Source organism: Physeter macrocephalus, chromosome 11, assembly GCF_002837175.3.
Source record: "Physeter macrocephalus isolate SW-GA chromosome 11, ASM283717v5, whole genome shotgun sequence".
Classification (NCBI taxonomy): Eukaryota; Metazoa; Chordata; class Mammalia; order Artiodactyla; family Physeteridae; genus Physeter; species Physeter macrocephalus.
The window spans coordinates 55638866-55662590 of NC_041224.1; the positions used below are offsets into that span (position 1 = coordinate 55638866).

A 23725-nucleotide genomic window follows, 5' to 3' on the forward strand; every position below is an offset into this window, starting at 1 on the left:
ACCTTTAAACCTCTGAATTCTTCCTCCCAATCTCAGTATCTGCTCTTAGCAGAGTATACCATGTGGCCTTAACTGTAGCCAGACACATTGGTATGTGAGAATCGGTAGGGCAATTATTTTGTAGCACATATTGAGCCATAAGAGAAATCAGAAAGTGTTGACATTTGTGAATTTCTTCAGCACTCCTGAATTGTACTATTCTCCAGCTCTTGTGAACACTTGAAATAACTGCATCTAGGCAAGATCTTATAATAGGGCATCAGAAAAAAGGTATAAGGAAGGGGCCTTGGTGGGAGTATTAGTTATCTAATTTGATCATTGATTGACAGACTCTTGCCAGTTGGGAAGAATCTTCAGAAAACATACCTTCTTTCCTCCTGTAGTGAGTAACAGCTGTATCCACGTGGCCCTTAAAAAGTAGTTGTTCATGCTTAGCGAACTAAGTTCTCATCTTCGATTGTAGGTAATTGTGGATAAATTCTAAAATAGAAAAATCAAGAAATCAATATAAACATGTTATTTAGAAATACTAGAAGAAATTGCCAAAAGGATTCAAAGTAGTTGCGCAGGGGATGGAAAGTGAAGTGGGAATGGGTAGGGCAGGGATAGCTATGTTTTGTTATATACATTTTGATACTGTTGGTCTTTTTAAGCTAGACCCAAGTACTGCTTTTTTTTTTTTTTTTTTTTTTTTTTTTGTGCTACGCGGGCCTCTCACTGTTGTGACCTCTCCCGTTGCGGAGCACAGGCTCCGGACACACAGGCTTAGCGGCCATGGCTCACGGGCCCAGCCGCTCTGCGGCATGTAGGATCCTCCCGGACCGGGGCACGAACCTGTGTCCCCTGCATCAGCAGGCAGACTCTCAATCACTGTGCCACCAGGGAAGCCCAAGTACTGCTTTTTTAAAAACAAAAAGTTATTAAAAACTGTTGCAAATTGCAGTAACTACCTGAAGCGAAAGAGAGAACAAATATCAGTGTTTTTACTAAAGTTGGATTAAAGCTTATAACCTGTAAAGTTTCTTTCCTTCCTACCCAGGTTTAATTTAATATACAAGTGTTTAGAGATTTTCCTGTTGTCTTTCTGTTATTGAGTTTTAGTTTGTTTCTCTTATGGTCAATGAGATGTACTGTGATTCTGTTAATGTTCATGGAAAATACTTTGTATGATTTCAATTTGTAGAATTTTAAGGTTTGTTTTATATCACAGTGATATGATCATTCTTGGAGAATGTTCCATGAGTACTTGAAAAGAATGTGCATTCTGCTGTTGGGTGTAGTGTCCTATAAATGCCAGTTAGATCCTGTTAGCTGTTGCTGGTATTTCAGTCTTACATATCCTTGACAATTTTCTGTCTAGTAATTCTAACAATTCCTGAGAGAAGTTCCCAACAGCAATTGCGGATTTTTTCTATTTCTCCTTTCATCTCCATCAGTTTTTGTTTCATGTATTTGGAAACTCTGCTGTTCTGTATCTATACATTTAAGATTATGCTATGTTCTTAATGGAGAAATTGTTCTATCATTATGTTCTTTTGTTCACAGTAAAGATTTTGGTCTGCAGTTTGCTTTATCTTACATTGGTATAGCCACTCATCATGCTTTTTTAAATTAGGTGTTTGAATGTTATATTTTTCTACCCTTTTACTTTAAACCTAGTTATATTGTTAGGTTTTAAATGAATTTCATGTAGAGAGCATGGAGTTGGGTTGTGCTTTTTATTAAAGTTCACTCTTGTAATTAATGTATTTGGGCCAATTATCTTTTAAGCTAATGATCACTATGTTAGGTATTATGTCTACCATTTTATATTTTTTTTGTTTATTTTATTCTCTATTTTTCTTGCCTTCCTGTGGGTTACTTGAACATTTTTTTAGAGTTCCATTTAAAAAAAAATTTTTTTCATTAATTAATTAATTAATTAATTTTTGGCTGTGTTGGGTCTTCGTTGCTGCATGTGGGCTTTCTCTAGTTGCGGCAAGCGGGGGCTACTCTTCGTTGCAGTGAGCGGTCTTCTCATTGTGGTGGCTTCTCTTGTTGCAGAGAACAGGCTCTAGGCACATGGGGTTCAGTAGTTGTGGCACATGGGGTTAGTAGTTGTGGGTCATGGCCTCTAGAGCGTAGGCTTAGTTGTGGCGCACGGGGCTTAGTTGCTCCGCGGCATGTGGGATCTTCCCGGGCCAGGGCTCGAACCCATGTCCCCTGCATTGGCACGTGGATTCCTAACCACTGTGCCATCAGGGAAGTCCCTAGAGTTCCATTTTTATTTATAATCTTTTTGAGCATATTTCTTTTCATAGTGCTCTTAGTAATTATTCTAGATACTATCATATATGTATGAAATTAATTACCACCTACTGACACCAATGTTTCACCATTTCAAATAAAATATAAAAACTTTACTTCCATTTAGGTCTGTTTACACTCCACACTTTTTGAGTATAATTGTTTAAATATTTCTTATGTATATTTCTTCTGTATACATTGACCACTACATGAGATGGTGTTACAGCTTTTGCTTCAACCATAAAATAAAATTGAAGAAAACTCATGAGGTGAAGGGTAGTCTATTACATTTACTTCTGTTTTTATCCATCTCATTGTTCTTTCTCTTTCAAGTTCCCAGTCTTCTTTTGTTTTCATTTTCCTTATGTTTGGAGAGCTTTCTTAAGCCATTCTTTAAAGGTAGGTCTGCTAGCAACAAATTCTTAGTTTTCCTTCATCTGAGAATGTTATATCCCCTTCATTCATGAAGGTTAATTTTGCCAGATACAGGATTTGAGATCCACAGTTCTTTTAGCACTTGAGAAGTGTCATTCTACTTCTTTCTGGCCTCTGTGGTTTCAGAATAGAAATTTTCTGTCATTGGATTGGTATTCCTTTGTAGGTAATATGTTGCTTTTCTATGGATGTTTTTAAGTTTTTCTTTTCTCTAGTTTTCAAAAGTTCTTGGGGTGGGTTTCTTAGGTTGATTCTATTTTGGAGTTTGCTTAGCTTCTTGAATTTGTAGGTTTATGTCTTTCACTAATTCGAAGACGTTTTCAGCCATTATTTCTTTTAATACTTTTTTTGGGGGGAGGGTCCCACACTCTCCTTCCATGTTTCTGATGATATGGACGTTAGGTCTTTTTATATATATATATATATATATATATATATATATAATTTTTTTTTTTCCTGCCATGCCACATGGCTTGTGTGATCTCAGTTCCCCAGCCAGGAATTGAACCCTGGCTGTGGCAGTGAAAGCCCAGAATCCTAACCACTAGGCCACCAGGGAACTCCCATTAAGTCTTTTTTTAAATTGTTCCACAGATCCCTGAAGCTCTGTTGTATTTTGTCTGTTTTCTGTTGTTTCGCTTGACTAAATTCTGTTGATCTGTTTTCAAGTTTATTGATTCTTTTCTTTGTCATTTCCATACTACTGTTTATATCCTGTGCGTTTTACTTTGGTTATGGCATTTTTTAATTCTAAAATTTCAATTTGGTTCCTTTTTATGACTTGCGTTTCTTCGTTGAATCTTTCTATTGTTTTCATTTGTTTTGGGAGAATTTGTAATTGGGCGTTGAAACATTTTTCATTATTCAAAATCAAAAAATCCTTATCAGATAATTCCAACATCTGCTTCATTTCAGTATTGGCATCAGTTGATTATCTTTTTTTACATTGTAGTTATCCTGGTTCTTGACATGAATAGTGATTTTCAATGATATCCTAGATGTTTTGGTTATGATAATAAGAGACTCTTTTTTGTGTGTGTGTGGTACGCGGGCCTCTCCCATTGCAGAGCACAGGCTCTGGACACGCAGGCTCAGCGGCCATGGCTCACGGACCCAGCCGCTCCACGGCATGTGGGATCCTCCCAGACCGGGGCACGAGCCCATGTCCCCTGAATCGGCAGGCGGACTCTCAACCACTGCGCCACCAGGGAAGCCCCGATAATAGAAGACTCTTGATCTTATTTATATCTTCTGTTGTAGCAGACAGTCACCTTGTTTAGGTTTAGTGTGTAGTGTTCTGGCTTTAGGTTTAGTGTGTAGTGTTCTAGTGTTCAAGTCTTTGTGGACTTGAGTTGCAATGGCAGTTTATTTTCTGAGCCCTTGCAGTGCTCTTCTGGATTGCTTTGTACTTCTGACTCTGCTGTGGTTCCTGCTCAAAGCCTGTTGGTGCTCAGGGTGTGGGGGAAGAAGGTACTTCCTTGGGCCACCTGCTGTTGCTGGATGACCTTTGTTAGGGGAGGTAGAAGCTACTGAGCCTGAATCTACTTATGCCACTGGGTGGAGGGGAGGGAGACACAGGGCTTCACTGTGGCCACTGCTGCACAGTGACCAGATCACCTCCCTGCCTGGGTTGTGGAGCAGGGCCTGGGATGGCCAGACTTTCACTGCTTTGCAGGTGCTGGTGAGCAACAACCTAGGTTGTAGAGCTGCTTGAGGCTCCCAATTAGGTCTGTGTTGGGCTTCCCCTCTCCTGGTTCCTTGGCCAAAGAGAACAGGCTTTCGGGAACTTCCTGTTGGACGTTTCAAGTTTCAGCCCTCTCCAGCACCCAGTCTTGGGGGTATGGGATCTAAAACAAAACTCAAGAATTCCTCAGACTGTGGTTCTTCAGGTCCTGAGGTCACCAGCCAATCCACCTTTCCAGCTTTCAGAGCCCTTTACCATTGCTTGTTGAATAAATTTTAGGGTGTTCAGTTGTATTTAGAGGGGACAAGCTAGAAAAAGTGAATCCATGCCAGAACCTGTTCCAAAACTGGACCCCCTCACCTTTAAAACTGCTGATGTGCTGTATTTCTTCTAATGTGGGTTTTGTCCCCCCAGGATTTTGGGGAGTATCAGGAAAGCTACTATTCAGTACAAACCACTGAGGGAGAGCAAATATCCCAGCTGATTGCAGGCTACATTGACATCATCCTCAAAAAGGTATTTCATACTGATGCAAACTGGACAACACTTCTTTGTTAAAAGACTCAGTTTACATGATGAAGCTACCTGAAAAACAAACAAACACCTCATGTAAAGTACTTGATTCACTAATTGAATCTTTAACATTAAGATTGCTTAAGTGTGAAGTCTTTGACGTCATATTCTAGGAGAATTTCTGATTTTGCTGCAGCTCATATTTGTGTCATTGACTGCCAGGTCATGAGCATCATTTAGCTAATGAATGAGCCTGGCTAACCCCTCAGCATCTTCCTCTCTAGGTAATTGTTATGCTTTCCAGCCTCTATAGAAACTGCTTAGGGTCTGAAGATGTTCCCACGAGCCCATGTCCCCTGAATCGGCAGGCGGACTCTCAACCACTGCGCCACCAGGGAAGCCCCGATAATAGAAGACTCTTGATCTTATTTATATCTTCTGTTGTAGCAGACAGTCACCTTGTTTAGGTTTAGTGTGTAGTGTTCTGGCTTTAGGTTTAGTGTGTAGTGTTCTAGTGTTCAAGTCTTTGTGGACTTGAGTTGCAATGGCAGTTTATTTTCTGAGCCCTTGCAGTGCTCTTCTGGATTGCTTTGTACTTCTGACTCTGCTGTGGTTCCTGCTCAAAGCCTGTTGGTGCTCAGGGTGTGGGGGAAGAAGGTACTTCCTTGGGCCACCTGCTGTTGCTGGATGACCTTTGTTAGGGGAGGTAGAAGCTACTGAGCCTGAATCTACTTATGCCACTGGGTGGAGGGGAGGGAGACACAGGGCTTCACTGTGGCCACTGCTGCACAGTGACCAGATCACCTCCCTGCCTGGGTTGTGGAGCAGGGCCTGGGATGGCCAGACTTTCACTGCTTTGCAGGTGCTGGTGAGCAACAACCTAGGTTGTAGAGCTGCTTGAGGCTCCCAATTAGGTCTGTGTTGGGCTTCCCCTCTCCTGGTTCCTTGGCCAAAGAGAACAGGCTTTCGGGAACTTCCTGTTGGACGTTTCAAGTTTCAGCCCTCTCCAGCACCCAGTCTTGGGGGTATGGGATCTAAAACAAAACTCAAGAATTCCTCAGACTGTGGTTCTTCAGGTCCTGAGGTCACCAGCCAATCCACCTTTCCAGCTTTCAGAGCCCTTTACCATTGCTTGTTGAATAAATTTTAGGGTGTTCAGTTGTATTTAGAGGGGACAAGCTAGAAAAAGTGAATCCATGCCAGAACCTGTTCCAAAACTGGACCCCCTCACCTTTAAAACTGCTGATGTGCTGTATTTCTTCTAATGTGGGTTTTGTCCCCCCAGGATTTTGGGGAGTATCAGGAAAGCTACTATTCAGTACAAACCACTGAGGGAGAGCAAATATCCCAGCTGATTGCAGGCTACATTGACATCATCCTCAAAAAGGTATTTCATACTGATGCAAACTGGACAACACTTCTTTGTTAAAAGACTCAGTTTACATGATGAAGCTACCTGAAAAACAAACAAACACCTCATGTAAAGTACTTGATTCACTAATTGAATCTTTAACATTAAGATTGCTTAAGTGTGAAGTCTTTGACGTCATATTCTAGGAGAATTTCTGATTTTGCTGCAGCTCATATTTGTGTCATTGACTGCCAGGTCATGAGCATCATTTAGCTAATGAATGAGCCTGGCTAACCCCTCAGCATCTTCCTCTCTAGGTAATTGTTATGCTTTCCAGCCTCTATAGAAACTGCTTAGGGTCTGAAGATGTTCCTTTTCTTTCTTCTCTCTCTCTCTCTCTTTTTTAACCTATTTTAATGGGGGGTTATATGCCATAGTGGTATACCTTTCCTAGGGCTTCAAGATACAGCCCACAAAAATAGCCAAGTTCTACTGGAATATTAATATCTATGTCTTGATTTTAACTGTATAAAATTGTGCAGTAATGTACACAGAAGACATTATATATCTCTCTATATTAAATAATATATTTCTTTTTCATTACTATTGCTTTGTTTCACCCATCATTTATTAATTATCCAATACAAGGAATTTGGGGTAAACCTTAACAGATCTGCTTGTGTGGCTCATTTTAAAAGGCCTCTTAAAAGGGTCTTGTGTCAAGACCTGCTGACTTTCGTTTTTGTCTTGTTTTACCTCAGAAACAAAGTAAAGATAGATTTGGACTAGAGGGCGATGAGGAGTCAACTATGTTAGAAGAGTCCGTTTCCCCCAAAAAGTAAGTATCGTTAAGAGCACTGGAGAGCTGCCTTCTCCCTGGATACAGGGCAGGTTTCCTTGTGCCAGCTCTGGTGCTGTTGCCCTGAAGTCACTCACAGGGAGGAGGTGATAGTGGATGAGATAGATAAGTCTTGCTTCTCGAAGTGTGGTCCCCAGACCATGTCATCAGTGTTGAGGGGGTCTTGTTGGGGCGGCGGTGGCTGGGGGCTTCAGGGAGACACTGAACAAGATGTAGTGCTTAATTCCATCTTTAGACACAGTGAGCCTTCATGAGTCCTGCTCTGAATTTCTGATTTAAATCTCATAAACTGCATCATTATCATCAGAGCCTGGAGACTGAGTTTAATTCTGTACCTTTGGGCTAGGGGCCTAGCCGGTAGAGGAGTTTTTGTTTATGGGATGCTTTTACCTGCCACGCTTGATACACGTGTCATGAGGCAGCAGAGGAAAAAGAAAAGAACATGGACCCTGGAGCCAGAGTTACTGGGTTCAAATCTGGGGTCTGTTTTCTAATGTGTGGCCTTGGGGACATTATGAATTTTCTCTGTCTCTTTCATCTCATCTATAAAATGAGAATAATGATTGATCGTACTACCTCATAAGTTTGAATTTAATGATTGAGTTACTAATAAAGCACATGAAACAATCCCTGGTACATAATAAATGTTTACTATTATCATCATTTTAAATTCAGATTAATCTCAATTTAGCTCCATTTTATAAATGAGGAAACTGAGATTTATTAAAATTAAGTAACATCTAATAAGTGAGACTTGTTGACCAAAACCTATTCATCTACTCCCTTGATGTTAAATAGAGCATTGCAGTAATAACTTTTCTTGTCTGTACTTTATTGTGTGTGTCCAACTTGCTGTCTCACTTGATCTCAACAGCATCCCCTTGTGGAAGAGGTAGGCTAGATTTTATCATCCCCAGTTTGTAGATGAAGAAACCGAAGCTCCTAGAAGTTAGTTGAGATGCATGCATGTGGCAGAGCCAGGACTCAGATTCAGGTGTTCTGATGTCTCCTATAGTGCACTGCCGGAGAGTTCGAGCATATTCCAGCACATTGAAGTTGTCTAGTAATAGGAATTGTTTCTCTAATGTTGCCACTCTGTACACTTTCTCACAGTTTGCATCATAATCCCCTTGAAGGTGCTTTTCCATTTGTCCCTTATTCGTACGCAGGTTGGAACCAAATTTGATATGGTGCATTTCAAGTACTACTTGCTACCCTCTGGCAAAAGACCTTAATTTCTTGAAATTATTAATGACCATTAGATGGACATTAGTAACCTAGTACTTCCTAATAGGGTGAGCTGTTCACTTCCTAGGACTCTGCTGTGCTTGAACTTCTCCTAGGAGCAGCTCAGTAAGTGTCTGAGCCCCGAGTGCTGGGACCCTCCCCACTGATGCAGAGGGCATCATGGTGCGGTCTGGTCATGGCAAGCAGGAAGAGTGGTCCAGGGGAGTTCCTCATCACTAGACCTTCCACTTCTCCCTGTATTAGACATTGGCTGAGATCTTGCAATGCAGCTGAGCTCCGAGAGGAGCCATAGATCCACCCTCCCTAGTGCCAGCCCCTCTGCAGATGTTAATGTTGCTGTGTGGATGCCTGTTGCTTGGAATCCTAGCTTGGCTCACAAGCTTTGCCCTGGACAACAGGGAGTGACCTGCAGTGGTTCCAGAACCCTGGGACAGAGGCTCCTATGCCTTAATGCAGCTGCTCAGCAACCCTGCACCACCACCCCGCCCCCCGCCACCCCCCACAGACTCCCCCGGACTCTCCCTGTGGGTTTGTCCACTAGGCTGTGAGGCACCTGTGCCACCCTCAGATTCTTACCTTCATATGCTCAAAGTCCTTTGCACTCACTGCTCATTCCAGGAAAATAGGAAGAAGTAAAAAAACTGACAATTTTTTTATTAGATGCCCTAGGACTTAAGTTGAAATCATCTGGAAGAGAGCCAAAGTCTGCCAATCATCAAGGCTCCTAAGGTGTTGAAACATCCTCTGTGGTCAATGGCTTTTGACCTGGGGAAGGGGAGCTAAGCTGTGGGAGATTTTAAGTTCTTTTTCACGCTTCTTCCTTCAAGCTAAGAATAAATGATCTCTGTCCCCAGGGCTTAGAATAGAACGTGGCACACAGTAGATATGTGTTGAATGAAAGCTATTTCAGGTAGAATTTACGAAATAATAGATCAGTGTATCCAAAACATTCACTTATGCCTAGAACATCATTATTTTTTGTGTCTTTTTAAAGAACAACTAATAGCATAATGCCATGAACCTATCAGCTAGATACACTGGGAGTAGTTATTTATATTACTGATTATAAAAGGATTCATTCATCTCAGGGTTCTGCTGAAACATTTTAGTGCTGCTACTTTGTTCACAATTCTGTCTGTATTTGCTTCTTGGAAACTGGTTGCCATAGCATGAAGCAGTGAACACTGGTGACACCTGTGGTATCTTATTACACTCCCTGTGAATGGCCACCTCGCAATGACCAAACTGTCTGTCCACCCTAGGTCCACCATCTTGCAGCAGCAGTTCAATCGCACCGGGAAGGTGGAGCATGGTTCAGTGGCATTGCCGGCCGTGATGCGCTCCGGCTCCAGCGGGCCTGAGACCTTCAACGTTGGAAGCATGCCCTCCCCACAGCAGCAGGTCATGGTTGGACAGATGCACCGAGGCCACATGCCCCCGCTGGTGAGGCTACCGGGGGACTTGCCCTGCTCGTCACTATGCTGCCTTTGGTGTCCAGGGAGCCACACCAGCCTGGTGATAGGTTGTGTGTGTCATCTTCACTCTCACTACTTCCTGTCTGAATCCTGGCTCTTCAGCTGTGCAGTCCCAATGCCTAATTCCCAGCGTGTTTTCTTTTAAATGCGTGGCTCTGGCAATGCCCTGTCTAGGACCACAGGTGTCCTTTAGGGCTGGACAGGGACCAGTGGGCTCTCCATGTGGTTTGTGAGAGAGGGATAGGACCCTGCTCCCCTGCCTGCTCATTGGCCCAGATACCCCTCAGAGAGGCTCAGAAGGAGACCAGGTCTATTCTGATCCACACATTTCCCCCCAGCGGATCACTGGTTCCTTCTGCTGTGCTGGTCTACCTGACTCGGGGCCTCTCTCAGGCCTGCTCTGGAATCCCATGCTTTGGGGCAAGAACTTTTTGAAAGCAGAAGAGAGCCTTAAAGTCCAGAAGTGATTTGAGTGGAGAAGCGTGTTGACTGTAGGTTTGGGTGGAATCTTATTTACCAAGAAGAGTTCTGATGTAACACCCGCGTGATTCCTGTGCAGGAGACCTTCTGTCCTGAGCGCTCAAGGATTGGGTCCCCTGAGCTCCCCCTGGAGGGGCTCTTTCTGAGCCTTCTTGTTCTCCACACTCTGCTGACTAGAATCACCCTATTGCAAACACTCATATTTAGTGTCCTATTAACGTATTATAATACCTATTTCTGGGCCCCCGTTAAAATAGGAGCTGGGTCAGGCAGTTGGTTGAGATGTACCCTGGGCTGCTCTCTCATGATCTCAGGTCCAGTTTCCTTGCTCATGTAGAGCCTGTGTTGCCGGTCCAGGAGTGTGGTGTGACCCCTTGTGTTACCTGCCTTTGCAGACCTCGGCCCAGCAGGCCCTCATGGGGACCATCAACACGAGCATGCACGCTGTCCAGCAGGCCCAGGATGACCTCAGTGAACTTGACTCCCTGCCGCCTCTTGGCCAGGATATGGTAAGTGTTGTTCAGTGTTTTTATTCGATGTCTCTGCCCTGGCAGAAAACAGGCTTCTGTGCTCTGGCTGGATTCAGTGAGGTGAATCTCTGTCTCCAGCTAGGTGAGTTGGAAGTCCATATTTTTTCAAGAGATGGAGTCTCCATCTCTAGGCTGCACCACAGGAGGAGAGAATCATAGGGTGCTACGGGCTGTTGGCAGTACCCCATAAGGGCTAAGAACTTGGACTCGAGTCATATCATTTGGGCCCAGATTCCAGCTCTACTGCCCAATGGCTGTGTGAATCTGGGCAGCTTACTCTCTCTAAGCCTCCATTTTGTCATCCCTGAGTAGGGCTGTTGTGAAGACCCAACAGTCCAATCATGTAGAGTTCTCAGTCCCGCACCTAACACATAGTGAGAGCCCAGTGAGTATTAGCTAGGTTTGTTGTTAGTATTTACCAGTGGTTCACACACTTGAGCAAGCATCACAATCATTCAGAGGGCTTTGCTAAAACAGATTGCTGGGCCCCTCCCCCATTGTTTCTGATTCAGTAGGTCTGGGGTGGGGCCTGAAATTTGCATTTCCAGCAAGTTCTCAGGTGGTGCTGCTACTTGTCCAGAGACCATGCTTCACAAACCACTGGGTTACTACTGTTGAGCTTTGCAGTGAGGCAGGGTGATTAGCTGCCTTCCTGTAGGTGCTGCTGCATGAAATTGTCTAGCCCCTTGCTACTTAAATTGTGATCCACAGGCCAGCAGCATTGGCAGCACTTAGGATCTTGCGAGAGGTACAGAATCTTAGGCCTTACCCCAAACTTCTGAATCAGAATCTGCATTTTAGTGAAGTTCCTAACTCTTTTGTGTACACATTTGCAAACCACTGGCTATCACCATCCTTCCCTGCCCTGCTTTGCACATTAAAATCACCTGAGGATGGGCTTCCCTGGTGGTGCGGTGGTTGGGGGTCCGCCTGCCGATGCAGGGGACGCGGGTTCGTGCCCCGGTCCGGGAGGATCCCACGTGCCGCGGAGCGGCTGGGCCCGTGAGCCACGGCCTCTGGGCCTGTGCGTCCGGAGCCTGTGCTCTGCAACCGGGGAGGCCGCAGCGGTGGGAGGCCCGCATACCGGAAAAAAAAAAAAAATCACCTGAGGAGTTTTAAGGACGAAGCCTAGGGCCCAGGTCAGACCAAACAAATCAGTGTTGCTAGGGGTGGGGCCTGGGTATCAGCGGGTTTTCATCTCCCTATTGTGATTCTAATATGCAGCCAGGGTCGAAGACCACTGCTTTAAGACTGCTGGACCATCATAGGGCCAGAACCAAGACAATTTCTAGCCTCATCTTGTCCAGCCAGGATAACCGCCTCCAAGTTCTCCCTGCTTGGTGTTTTTCATTTGTGTACTTGTGTTACCTGCAGGGTGCAGCATCCTTAGTGCTGTTTCTCCCAGGTCCCTGAAGTCATGAAATATTTTGCTTTGGGGAGCTTGAGAGTAAAAATACATATGGCAGACTCCCATATCCAGCACAGTTGTGAGAGAAAGTTTTAAAATATCTGGATTTAATATTCTTGCTTCACCAATTTTCAGAGAGTTAGTATATAGAATATTTTAGTGCTAGACATACGTTGAACCAAGATTAATATTTTGGGAATGTTTGGGGAAGCAGATCAGCACCTTATATTACCATAGGATCATCATTACCAGTGTAAATGAGCATTTATTGGCTAAGACCAGAAACGGCCAAAAACAGAATTTGCCATTTATAGGGTCAAATGAACATGAAGTATAAGAACTAGAAAGGTTTTAAAAAACCATTGAGTGAGATTCCACAGTAGAAGAAATGAAAGGCACAGGAGTTGGGTGAAATGTGCTCGAAGTCATATCATTTGTTAGTGGTAGAGTTGGATCCAGAGCAGGGGTCTTTACAACCACCTCCCAAAACCCTACCAGGAAAGGTGCCACGTCAACACGACATTCATCTTGTGAACAAAAGACAATTGTTACGCTGATAGAACACTCATGAGCTAGAACACCCTAATTCTAACCCCATTCTCTAAAAAACAAGATGAAAATTAGCAACAGTTGTTGTTGCCACTGTGCGGTATTATTATGAGATATTAATTATTTTCATTTTTTAAATTGAATTTACCTACATAAAGCCACAGAATTTTTCTCTCCAAGATCTTAAAACATAACGTGAGTAAAAAGCACTGAGAGGGCTTCCCTGGTGGCGCAGTGGTTGAGAGTCCGCCTGCCGATGCAGGGGACACAGGTTCGTGCCCCGGTCCGGGAAGATCCCACATGCCGCGGAGCGGCTGGGCCCGTGAGCCATGGCCACTGAGCCTGCGCATCCGGAGCCTGTGCTCTGCAACGGGAGAGGCCACACAGTGAGAGTCCCGTGTACCGCAAAAAAAAAAAAAAAAAATAAAGGCACTGAGAATTTACATGCCATTCAGCATGAGTGAATGAGCAAGAAGCCTGTTAAGGACATTGTTCAAGGTGACTTAAGGGCCTCGTTGGTGCTAGCCCAGTGAGAAGAGTGTAGCCAAAACGCTGGTCTCATTTTATGGCATGACTTCTCTGGTTTCCTGGGCAATCCTGTGCAACAGTTTTGTCATGAAGTTGTCTGGTTTTGCAGGCGTCTAGGGTATGGGTTCAGAATAAAGTCGACGAATCCAAACATGAAATCCACTCTCAAGTCGATGCCATCACAGCTGGAACAGCTTCAGTTGTTAACCTCACAGCCGGTAAGTCCCTGAGGAATTTGTGATGTATTGTGATTTTGTTATAAAAAAGAAGTTCTTCTTCTTTGATTGAAACAACAGATTTTTCCTATTCTGAGAGGAGAGTCTATTATTAGGCCCTCACAATGCTTCAGGCATTTTCTTCCACTGACCCAGGAGAAATGTGGTGAACAACTCATGCCTTTTTGTCTGTATCATGCATCATCAGTAAAAAGCACTTATCCAGCTCTTCTCATTGTTCGTCAAGCTGCTGGACATACTTCAAAGTATATTGAGACCAGTTTCTCCCTTCTGAGAGCTTACAATCTCAAAATGGTTTTAGATGACTAGCCATCATGGGTGCCTTCTTCTGTCTTGTCCAGCCGTGGTCTCCTCTGTATAGCATGACTCCCAGCCTTGCGCTGTCACGTAAGAGCCAGGGAAGATCTTGGCTTCACCAAGCAGCGTTGCAGTGTTTCAGGGGTAGAGTTGACCTCTCCAAGCGGCTGACCGTGGAGCAGCCTTCTGAAAAGGGCCGTGAGATGCTGATTCTTCCTTGGGAATTTTAAAGGTGCACATGCTCAGTATCTTAATATATGAGGCCTCAGGGTAAAAGGACCCCATGAAGAGCAGTACCTTGGAGATGGGGAGATGTCTGACTCCTGTAGGATGGGGGCGTTGTTGGTGGGGGCAGGGTTCTGCTGCCAGTGTTACCCTGTTTCCTGTCCACCTGGGCTCCCCTCAACCTTCACCGCCCTCCTTTGATGGTGATGGTCCTTCTCTGTCCCAGGTGACCCTGCAGACACCGACTACACTGCTGTGGGATGTGCCATCACCACCATTTCTTCCAACCTGACGGAGATGTCCAAGGGTGTGAAGCTGTTGGCGGCCCTCATGGACGATGAAGTAGGCAGTGGGGAGGATTTGCTCAGAGCTGCAAGGACCCTCGCCGGGGCCGTGTCGGATTTACTGAAAGCTGTGCAGCCGACTTCTGGTGAGGTGAGCTTTGGGGCCATCAGTCACTCGGGTTCCGATGAGGGAGGTGCAGCCTTTGGGTTCCATGCGGTTCTTGCTTCCTGAGCTGTCCCTTCCATTCTGACGACTCATGTTCCCACCCTCTGGGGTTTGGAGTTGGTGAACTGGGTGCAGAAACCATGGTTCAACCTTTGAGACTGGTTGAGCTCTTAGTGGGAAGCCTCTTTTCCCCACCCAAGGGTACTTGATTAGATGTAACCTCAGAAACTAACACACATGACCAATACACATTTAAAGGGGATACAAGTCTGTACGCTAATTTCCTACCAGCTGAATGAGGCTCATTATTTGAACATCTCACATCTATGCAGCCATTGCTGGTTTGTGAGCCACAGGCATTTCCTTGCACAGATTCCACCAGGACGTGTATGTCTCCCGTGTGGCAGATAGTTCAGGAGTCTCACTGAGGTGCAGGAGGAGGCCATCCTGTAGGATTCCTCTTCCTGCACTGCCCTGTCTGATGGCGCTGGGGAGGCAATGCGTTCTCTTTCCCACTAAGATGTGCTCTGTGTTCGTAGCCTCGACAGACAGTATTGACCGCCGCTGGAAGCATTGGACAAGCCAGTGGAGATCTTCTGCGGCAGATCGGAGAGAATGAGACTGATGAGCGATTCCAGGTAAGAGATTTGCAGCCCATAATCTTGGAGCCTAAGCAATGGCCTTAGACCCAAGCAGGGAGAAGGTAATGAAAAACTGAGTCTTCCTTGAGCTGACAAAACAAAGATGAAGGTGGATTATCTCGGAGTGTGGTCTTTATGTGTTAAAGAAAAAGAATTTTTAATTGAAAGACTCATTTCACTTACATCATGCATCACCACTTTGAAACACTTACTTAGCTGTTCTCACTAGTCAGCATGCTACACTTTCTTCAAACACAAATATGGATGGAATAATGTCACAACCACCCTTATATTGACCACCCAACCCCTAGAGTTATCAACTCATGGCCAAGCTTGTTTTATCTATTTGGGGCGGTTTTTAATTGCATTATTCTTTTTTTTTCTTTTTTCTTTCTCTTTTTTATAAAGATATTACTTTAAAAAAATTTTTTTCTTTTTACCTTATAAATTTATTTCTTTATTTTTGGCTGTGTTGGGTCTTCGTTGCTGTGTGTGGGCATTCTTTAGTTGCGGCAAGCGGGGGCTACTGTTCATTGCGGTGCACGGGCTCTCATTGCGGTGGCTTCTCTTGTTACGGAGCATGGGCTTTAGGTGCGTGGGCTCAGTAGTTGTGGCTCGCGGGCTGAGTTGCTCTGCGGCATGTGGGATCTTCCCGGACCAGGGATCGAACCTGTGTCCCTTGCATTGGCAGGCGGATTCTTTTTTTCTTTCTTTTTTTTTTTTAAATATCTTCATTGGAGTGTAATTGCTTTGCAATATTGTGTTAGTTTCTGCTGTACAACAAAGTGAATCAGCTGTAAGTATACATATATCCCCATATCCCCTCCCTCTTGAGCCTCCCTCCCATCCTCCCTACCCACCCCTCTAGGTGGTCACAAAGCACCGAGCTGATCTCCCTGTGCTGTGTGGCTGCTTCCCACTAGCTAGCTATTTTACATTTGGTATGTCAATGCTACTCTCTCACTTCGTCCCAGCTTCCCCTTCCCCAGCGGGAGGATTCTTAACCACTGCACCACCAGGAAAGTCCCTAATTGCATCATTCTTGAGTTCACATGTAAGAGTGAAAACACGAGCACTCCCTTACACTCTGCTCACACATAGGACAGGCTTTCCTTTGTGTTTAGAGCTGGGTCTCTTGTCTGTGTCATATCCAAAACCACAAGTGTGGCGGTCTTTTTTGTCACCCCTTTTTTTTTTTCTATACCAGGGACATGTCCTCTGGGGATCAGCTGTAGCCACTGTTTGCAGCTGGCTGGATGCACTGCCAGCTCAGACAAGATCTCAACCTGTCTGCCTCTGTTCCCAGACCCCACAGATGGGGTGCGGAGGCCTTCTGCCAGGGATCTTCAGGCTCAGATGGACTCTTCACATACTTGTGGGCAGATGCCTTTCATTCCTCATCCTCCTAGGTCTTCATTTTACAAGTAACATACAAATACATTCTAATGAAACTGTTATAGTTTGAGCCCTTGTTCTCTGGAAGATGCCCTTTTCCAAATCCTATGTCAGGTTCAATGTTTGGGCTTTCTGTAGAATTCAGAATGAAAGGATCATTCAACTTTCCATTAGCATTCAAGTTGCTTCAAAGGGGGCAATTTTGCTTGCTGTTTTGTCCAGAACTGCCGAACTTCATCAACTCAAGACGTGTCAGTTACGCTAAGACATGGTCATGTATGTTGTGGATACATGAAACATGTACCTTCTCTACTCTCCACATTCCTGGGGTGCTGGGAACATAGCACTCATTCAGATCCTGCAGTACAATGAGACATTCAGTGCCTGAACATTCATGTGATCATGGAGGCTGAGACCCATAATGAGTGGTAGGAGTATTTCTGGAAGCCATTTCTGTGCTGGAATGGCCAGTAATAACTATAAACAGAATTAACTGTAGACCACATAAATACATCTCACTAAAGCCAAGCTAATTATGTCCCCATCCTGACTTCCCCTTAGTCAGATCCCCAAACTCCCCTTGTGTTGTCCTGTGCATTCTGTATTAGAGCAAGTAATTCTTTGTAGGTAGGTACCTACTTAGGAATTGTGTAAATACGAGATGCATCTGTTGGTTTACTAGGCTTAATTATCTTGAAGCAGTCAACTTATTTTCCAAAGTGTTTGTGAAGATTGAGAGGGAAGTCACAGTTCTTCATTAAGGCATCTCATATATCCTTGAGTATGTATGTATGTATGTATGTATTTATTTTTGGCTGTGTTGAGTCTTCACTGCTGCACATGGGCTTTCTCTAGTTGCACCGAGCGGGGGCTACTTTTCTTTGCGGTGTGTGAGCTCTAGGCGCGCAGGCTCAGTAGTTGTGGCACACAGGCTTAGTTGCTCCACAGCATGTGGTATCTTCCCGGACCAGGGATCGAACCCACGACCCCTGCATTGGCAGGCAGATTTTTAACCACTGTGCCACCAGAGAAGTCCCTGCCTTGAGGTGTTTTTTGTTTTTCTTTTAAGATTTGCCTCTTTTTTTTTTCTTTGACAGACTGTTTCCATCACAGTGTAAATGCAAACTCCGCCTCCTAACATCTGCTTCTATGCAGACGTGCTAGGAAAGCAGGTTCAAGTTTAGGGTAGGTCCTATGGAGGCTTTCTTAACAGGGAAAGGCCTGGCTTGAATGTTTCCCGTTCTCTAGGTAAACACCAGGGTAGTAAGGTGATCCTACAACCTCTCCAGTTATGGGTAGCCCCTGGCTTACTGACATTGGATTTCTTACTCTCTATTTTTCTGATTCTTGAGATCCTATCTTGGAGCTTTTTATTGAGTTTTCAATGTACTGCATGTTCCCAGAGTTAACAAAGATTTATTTTACATGAGCTGCATAATAGTGGTCTTGTTGAAAAGTTTGACAAGGACCTTGTCAGCAACTATAGCCATAGTATCACGTTCTTTTGCTAACTGTATTTTATTTTTTTTCTGGGACAAAATTAATAGGAGGAGCAGGATTTCTATAACTCAGTCTAACAAAGCCCTTTAGAACAATCAAGAGTTTGCATGACCAAATCTTGGTCCCTGGGTGAAAAGATGGATCCCTATCAAGGGAAGGAATACTTTGACCCATTTTGGGAAGACTGCTTTTAAAAATCTTGATAATAATTTGTGACATTCACATTTTGTTTTCACTGAGCATTGAGATAGATGTCCAAGAACTGTAACTTTACAGGCCATGTTGGGAGCAGTTTCTAGAAGTTGTATGACAGATGAGTACCAGTCAGATCCCAGAGGCATCTTCGACTTTCAGCACCACAGGCTGTGGTTTTTCCTTGGACATCCAGTAAACACCAGAGACCTAAAAAAGGCTGGACCAAACTGTTCCTTTCAGGCTGCTTTGTTGTTGTCCATTTTAATATCTGCTTATTTGGTGGATTCATGGGTTTCTGATTTGCCTGGATAAGATATAGTCTTTGCTCTGTGTAAAATTGTACAGGCTAAACACTCTTCCCAGTATATCTTCTCATAAAATATCTTGTTGTAAAGACTCTGTGGTGCCCTTTGCATTCAGAATCAAAAGTGCTTTTCAGGGCTTACCTGGTGGCACAGTGATTGAGAGTCTGCCTGCCGATGCAGGGGACATGGGTTCATGCCCCGGTCCGGGAAGATCCCACATGCCGCGGAGCGGCTGGGCCCGTGAGCCATGGCCGCTGAGCCTGTGTGTCTGGAGCCTGTGCTCTGCGGCGGGAGAGGCCACGGCAGTGAGAGGCCCGCGTACAGAAGAAAAAAAAAAAGTGCTTTTCATTATCTGATGAATTAATAAAGACTTCTGACCACATTTCCTCTGGGAGAAAGCCTTGACATGTTCAAAATAATAATGGCTTATATGTTTGGGAAGGCATTTCCAAACCAAATAAATGACCTTCAGTAGTAACAGCCAAGAAGTGAATTAAGCGTAGCAGTGGTGATTCTTCAGGTCACAGAAATGGGTGACAAATCTGATGGGCTAAGTCAAAGGATTCTCCATCCTGCAGGCAGAAAGCCTTTATGTTGACTTGAAGCATAAACTGATCTTAAAAGGCTCAGAGCTCCTTGCATCTTCAGTGAGGTCTTCTTGTAGCTGGTTTATTTATGTAGGCTCCCTTTCCACTTTTCATAATAATTAATCTCCATCCAGAAGGCTACAGAACACTGAGAATAACTTATGTTTAGAGCATTCATGGGCTCTTGAGCTGGAGGTGCTATCCGTGCATGTTCAACGTTGCCCTCTGGAGGCCAAGATGTGGATGAATTTCTGATGACAACTTGGATCTTGTGCAAAGTAGAAATCAGAAAACTAAATTTTCAAGTTATAGTGGGGCATGATGACGTGGAGGCCATGAATTTTACCCTTCCGACTTGCTCATACTGTATATTTTCAGCTGATCCACCACATACACTCAGGAGATGTTGTCAAGATTCTGAGTGTTGTTTAAGTGCACCAATGTGAGTCAGTGGTTGAAATACAAGTCTTTCCCTCACACTAACCTATTTTGGATTGAAACCTATGCTACTTAATGTATAGGAGACTGTGTTATTAGGATGTAAGTCTCCTTCCTTAATTAGCTCTCAGGCTAACTTGAAATTTCAGAAAAATAAATGGAAAAATATTATTCTAAAGTACTGAAGGAAAAAAAGGTCAAATGGAATTTTAATAAAATGTTTAAGTGGACACCACACTTTACTTTCAGGCTGTGAAGAGTGATTAGGAAAATATAAATGACTATTTTTTTTCCCCTTTCCTTAGGACGTCTTAATGAGTTTGGCCAAAGCTGTTGCCAATGCTGCTGCCATGTTGGTACTAAAGGCAAAGAATGTTGCCCAAGTGGCTGAGGACACAGTACTACAGAACAGGGTGATTGCTGCCGCCACCCAGTGCGCCCTCTCCACCTCCCAGCTTGTGGCGTGTGCCAAGGTAAGCCAGCTGGCACCCCAGCCCTTTCTACAGAGCGTCACACGCTCTTATCTGCCTCCAGTCATTGGGAGGAACCAGGGGCAGAACTTGTTAAAATTGTCTAAGACTTAGAGCTTGCTTCAGGTGTCTTTTAGGTGACATGACAGGATTTTAGCATAAGGTGTCCAATTCTTTAATCATTTTTCCTTGTTCAAGCCCTCAGGCAGTGGTACTTTTTGTATCTAATTGCCATTTCTACATGCCAATTGCTGTGTCTCCCCTTTGGACTTCTCAGTATGTCTTCTTTACTCCTGTGCACAAAGAGCTCTTGGATTGTGCAGTTACAGCATTATATATGGGTTCAGTAATAATCTGTAGAGTCCATGGGAGCCCTTTCTGCACTGCACAGAATCAGAAGGAGGTAATGATGAAGTTCATGGTTGCCAGTTAGGATGTACACTCTGTGTAATACATTACTTCATTAAGCACCATCATCCCTGGTTTACTGAAGAGGAAACTGAGGCCCTTAGATGTTACTGATTACAGCCACAGAAATCGTAAGTGGCAGCACTAGGGTTGCAACTCGGGCCAGTCTGACTTCAGATACCCTTTCCACTCAACCATGTGTATCTTTGCTGAGACGGTGTGTCACAAGATGGGAGCCATCTGTTTCTCAGCCTGATGACATAACATATTGTACAGATGTGTAATCTGGTTCAGCCTGGCATTTCTGGTCCTATTGGAGGATTTGCAACATCAGTCAGAGGGGTCACTGATGGTCTCCCTCCTGCTTTCCTTGTTCACCATCCTAGTATCACAGATTACTGACACAACTCACCTAATCTTTCAAGTACCATGAGGCAGAGTTCCAGGAAATATAATATATTCCTCTGGAAAAAAATATAATTCTTTTACATAGTCTTTATCTCAGCTCAGAAGACTCAATTCAGAGGTTCCTAAGAGCAGGAGGTATAAATAGTAAATATCAGAAGTTTCTCGCTACAGAAGTAGTCAGTAGTATCAATGGTTGTAGAGCACTAATGGAGATGAAAGTTAATGGGCATCTAAAATCACAAAGTGCAATGGTGAAGTATGAGAAACCTCAGTGATGGTTTGGTTGAATCCCTGGTCCTATAAATAAGGAACTGAGGCCCAGACCACGGAAGGATGTGGTGGAAATGCTAGTGGGCGCTGGAGACCAGAGTTGTCCCACGGTAACCAAGACCCACTCCTGTCTCGCTTCAGGTCGTGAGCCCCACCATCAGCTCCCCTGTGTGCCAGGAGCAGCTGATTGAAGCAGGGAAGCTCGTGGACCGCTCAGTAGAGAACTGCGTCCACGCCTGCCAGGCAGCCACCGACGACACTGAGCTGCTGAAGCAGGTCAGCGCGGCGGCCAGTGTGGTCAGCCAGGCCCTCCACGATCTCCTGCAGCATGTGCGACAGTTCGCCAGCCGAGGCGAGCCCATTGGTCGCTATGACCAGGCCACCGACACCATCATGTGTGTCACCGAGAGCATCTTCAGCTCCATGGGCGATGCTGGTGAGGGGCTGGTCTGTGGGTGGGCCGGTCGGTTTAGGGTTCCCTGATGGTGTTGGTTGTGAGTGAGTTGGACGATGGTTGCCTGGACATCTGGCAAAAGGGCAAGTTCTCATCCGCCTCAGTCAGAGACTTCTTCCCTGAGGCTGGGAAGAAGATTTGAGACTCCTAACGTGCCTGTCCCAGCAACACTGAAAGACTTAACATTAACTAGAGTATCTTTATTTAATAATTTAGATACACGGTAAATCCCTTTTGTTCCAAGAATGTCCATGTTGGATACGGTAAAGTTGGTGCAGCCACAGGGGGAGGCAAGAATGAGGCTTGGAATGAAGTTTATTATACTGACAGGTCCCAGACGGGGTCACTGCATGTCACACAGGGTCACAGGGGAAGCATCAAGTTCTGATCAGATGGCAGAAGACAGGATTGGGGAGAGAGCTTAGGCCACCACCTATATTGGGATTTCTGTGGGAAAGGCAAGATGGAGCAAGTTTGGAGCTTAAGTTTGGCTAGTCTGAATAATTTCAGCTGGCTCTACCCTTATAGGGGTGATCCCTAGTTGCCTGGTCCATGGTTCTGGGATGATGAAGGCAGAGGAATATTGCCTCCTGGGCTGTAGGGACCAGACAGAGGATGACTCTGGATTGGGTAGTTTACCACCATGCTCTTGGCTAGACCCTTTACTATCTCTAAGTATTGGCTAGCTCCGGGAGGGGCAGTCTCTTTCCAACCAGAAAGGTTTTTCTAAGATGTCAAACATCACGATGTGTGTGTGTGTGTGTGTGTGTGTGTGTGTGTGTGTGTGTGTGTGTGTGTGTGTATGTAAAATGCACCTTTTCAGTCTATTAGTTAAAAATTAGGGCTTCCCTGGTGGTGCAGTGGTTGCGCGTCCGCCTGCCGATGCAGGGGAACCGGGTTCGCGCCCTGGTCTGGGAGGATCCCAATGCCGCGCAGCGGCTGGGCCCGTGAGCCATGGCCGCTGGGCCTGCGCGTCCGGAGCCTGTGCTCCTCAACGGGAGAAGCCACAACAGAGGGAGGCCCGCATACCACAAAAAAAAAAAAAAAATTACATCTCCCCAGACCCAGCCCATCACTATCCCATCTAAATCTCTAGAATTGACCACTTACCAATTTCTGTTTCATCTTTGCAGAAATGTTCAATCTTCCTACTGACATTTATGTGTATGTACAACACCCTCTTTCTTTTCATATTAATGGAATTCTGTTACACATACACTTCTGCAACCTTTTTCACTGAATACATTAGAAAGTTTCTTCATGTTGACCTATACACTAATCTTTTTAATAACAGCATAGTATTCTATTCAATGAATGCATCATAATCTACTTAACCAGTTGTCTTTTAACGGACATCTAGGTGGTTTCCAAGTTTCTGTTTGTTTTACAAAATTAATATTGCAGTAACCATTCTTGTAAAAATATCTCTGTTTACTTTGGGGAGTATATGTAGGATAAATTCCTATCAGTTGAATTTCTGGGCCAATAAGTATGTACATTTTTTATTTTAAACATGTCTGAAATTTCTCTCCAGAAAGTTTCCACAATCTGCAACCCTACCAGGAGTTTGTAAGAAGTCTATTTTCCTACTTCTTCCTCAGCACAGAGCAATACTTCTTAACGAGTATATTTTTAAAGAAAATTACCTTGTGATTTTCCCTATCCTTCTTAAGTGATTTAAGAGATGGCACTGCTCCACACATCTGGATTTTTTTGGTTCTTTTGTTTTTATTTTTTTTAATAAACTTTTTATTGTGGAATATTTTTTCTATATACAGTAAAGTTGCTGGGGTAATAAACTTCTCCTTTACCCTTCCCAGTTTCCCTCCTTTTTAGCATCTCCCTTAGGCCTAAGGGAACTGGGAGATGAGCATTGGTATGTTACTGTTAACTAAACTACGGACATTATTCAGATTTCACCAACTTTTCACTAATGTCCATTCACTGTCCCAGGATCCAATCCAGGATACCTTTTTTTTTTTTTTTTTTTTTGCGTTACGAGGGCCTCTCACTGTTGTGGCCTCTCCCGTTGCGGAGCACAGGCTCCGGACGCGCAGGCTCAGCGGCCATAGCTCACGGGCCCAGCCGCTCCGCGGCATG

General features: G+C 44.4%; 1 protein-coding gene across 1 annotated transcript in view; it reads left to right on the forward strand.

The window, feature by feature from the left end:
* TLN2 (talin 2) overlaps positions 1-23725 on the forward strand; it is a 440519-nt gene that overhangs the window by 274086 nt on the left and 142708 nt on the right. Inside the window, exons 14-22 of the mRNA XM_028495089.1 lie at positions 4820-4921; positions 7031-7107; positions 9639-9819; positions 10727-10840; positions 13456-13564; positions 14331-14539; positions 15094-15192; positions 19921-20088; positions 21313-21607. Coding sequence (XP_028350890.1) covers positions 4820-4921; positions 7031-7107; positions 9639-9819; positions 10727-10840; positions 13456-13564; positions 14331-14539; positions 15094-15192; positions 19921-20088; positions 21313-21607 — 1354 coding nt within the window. The remainder of the gene's footprint in view (positions 1-4819; positions 4922-7030; positions 7108-9638; positions 9820-10726; positions 10841-13455; positions 13565-14330; positions 14540-15093; positions 15193-19920; positions 20089-21312; positions 21608-23725) is intronic.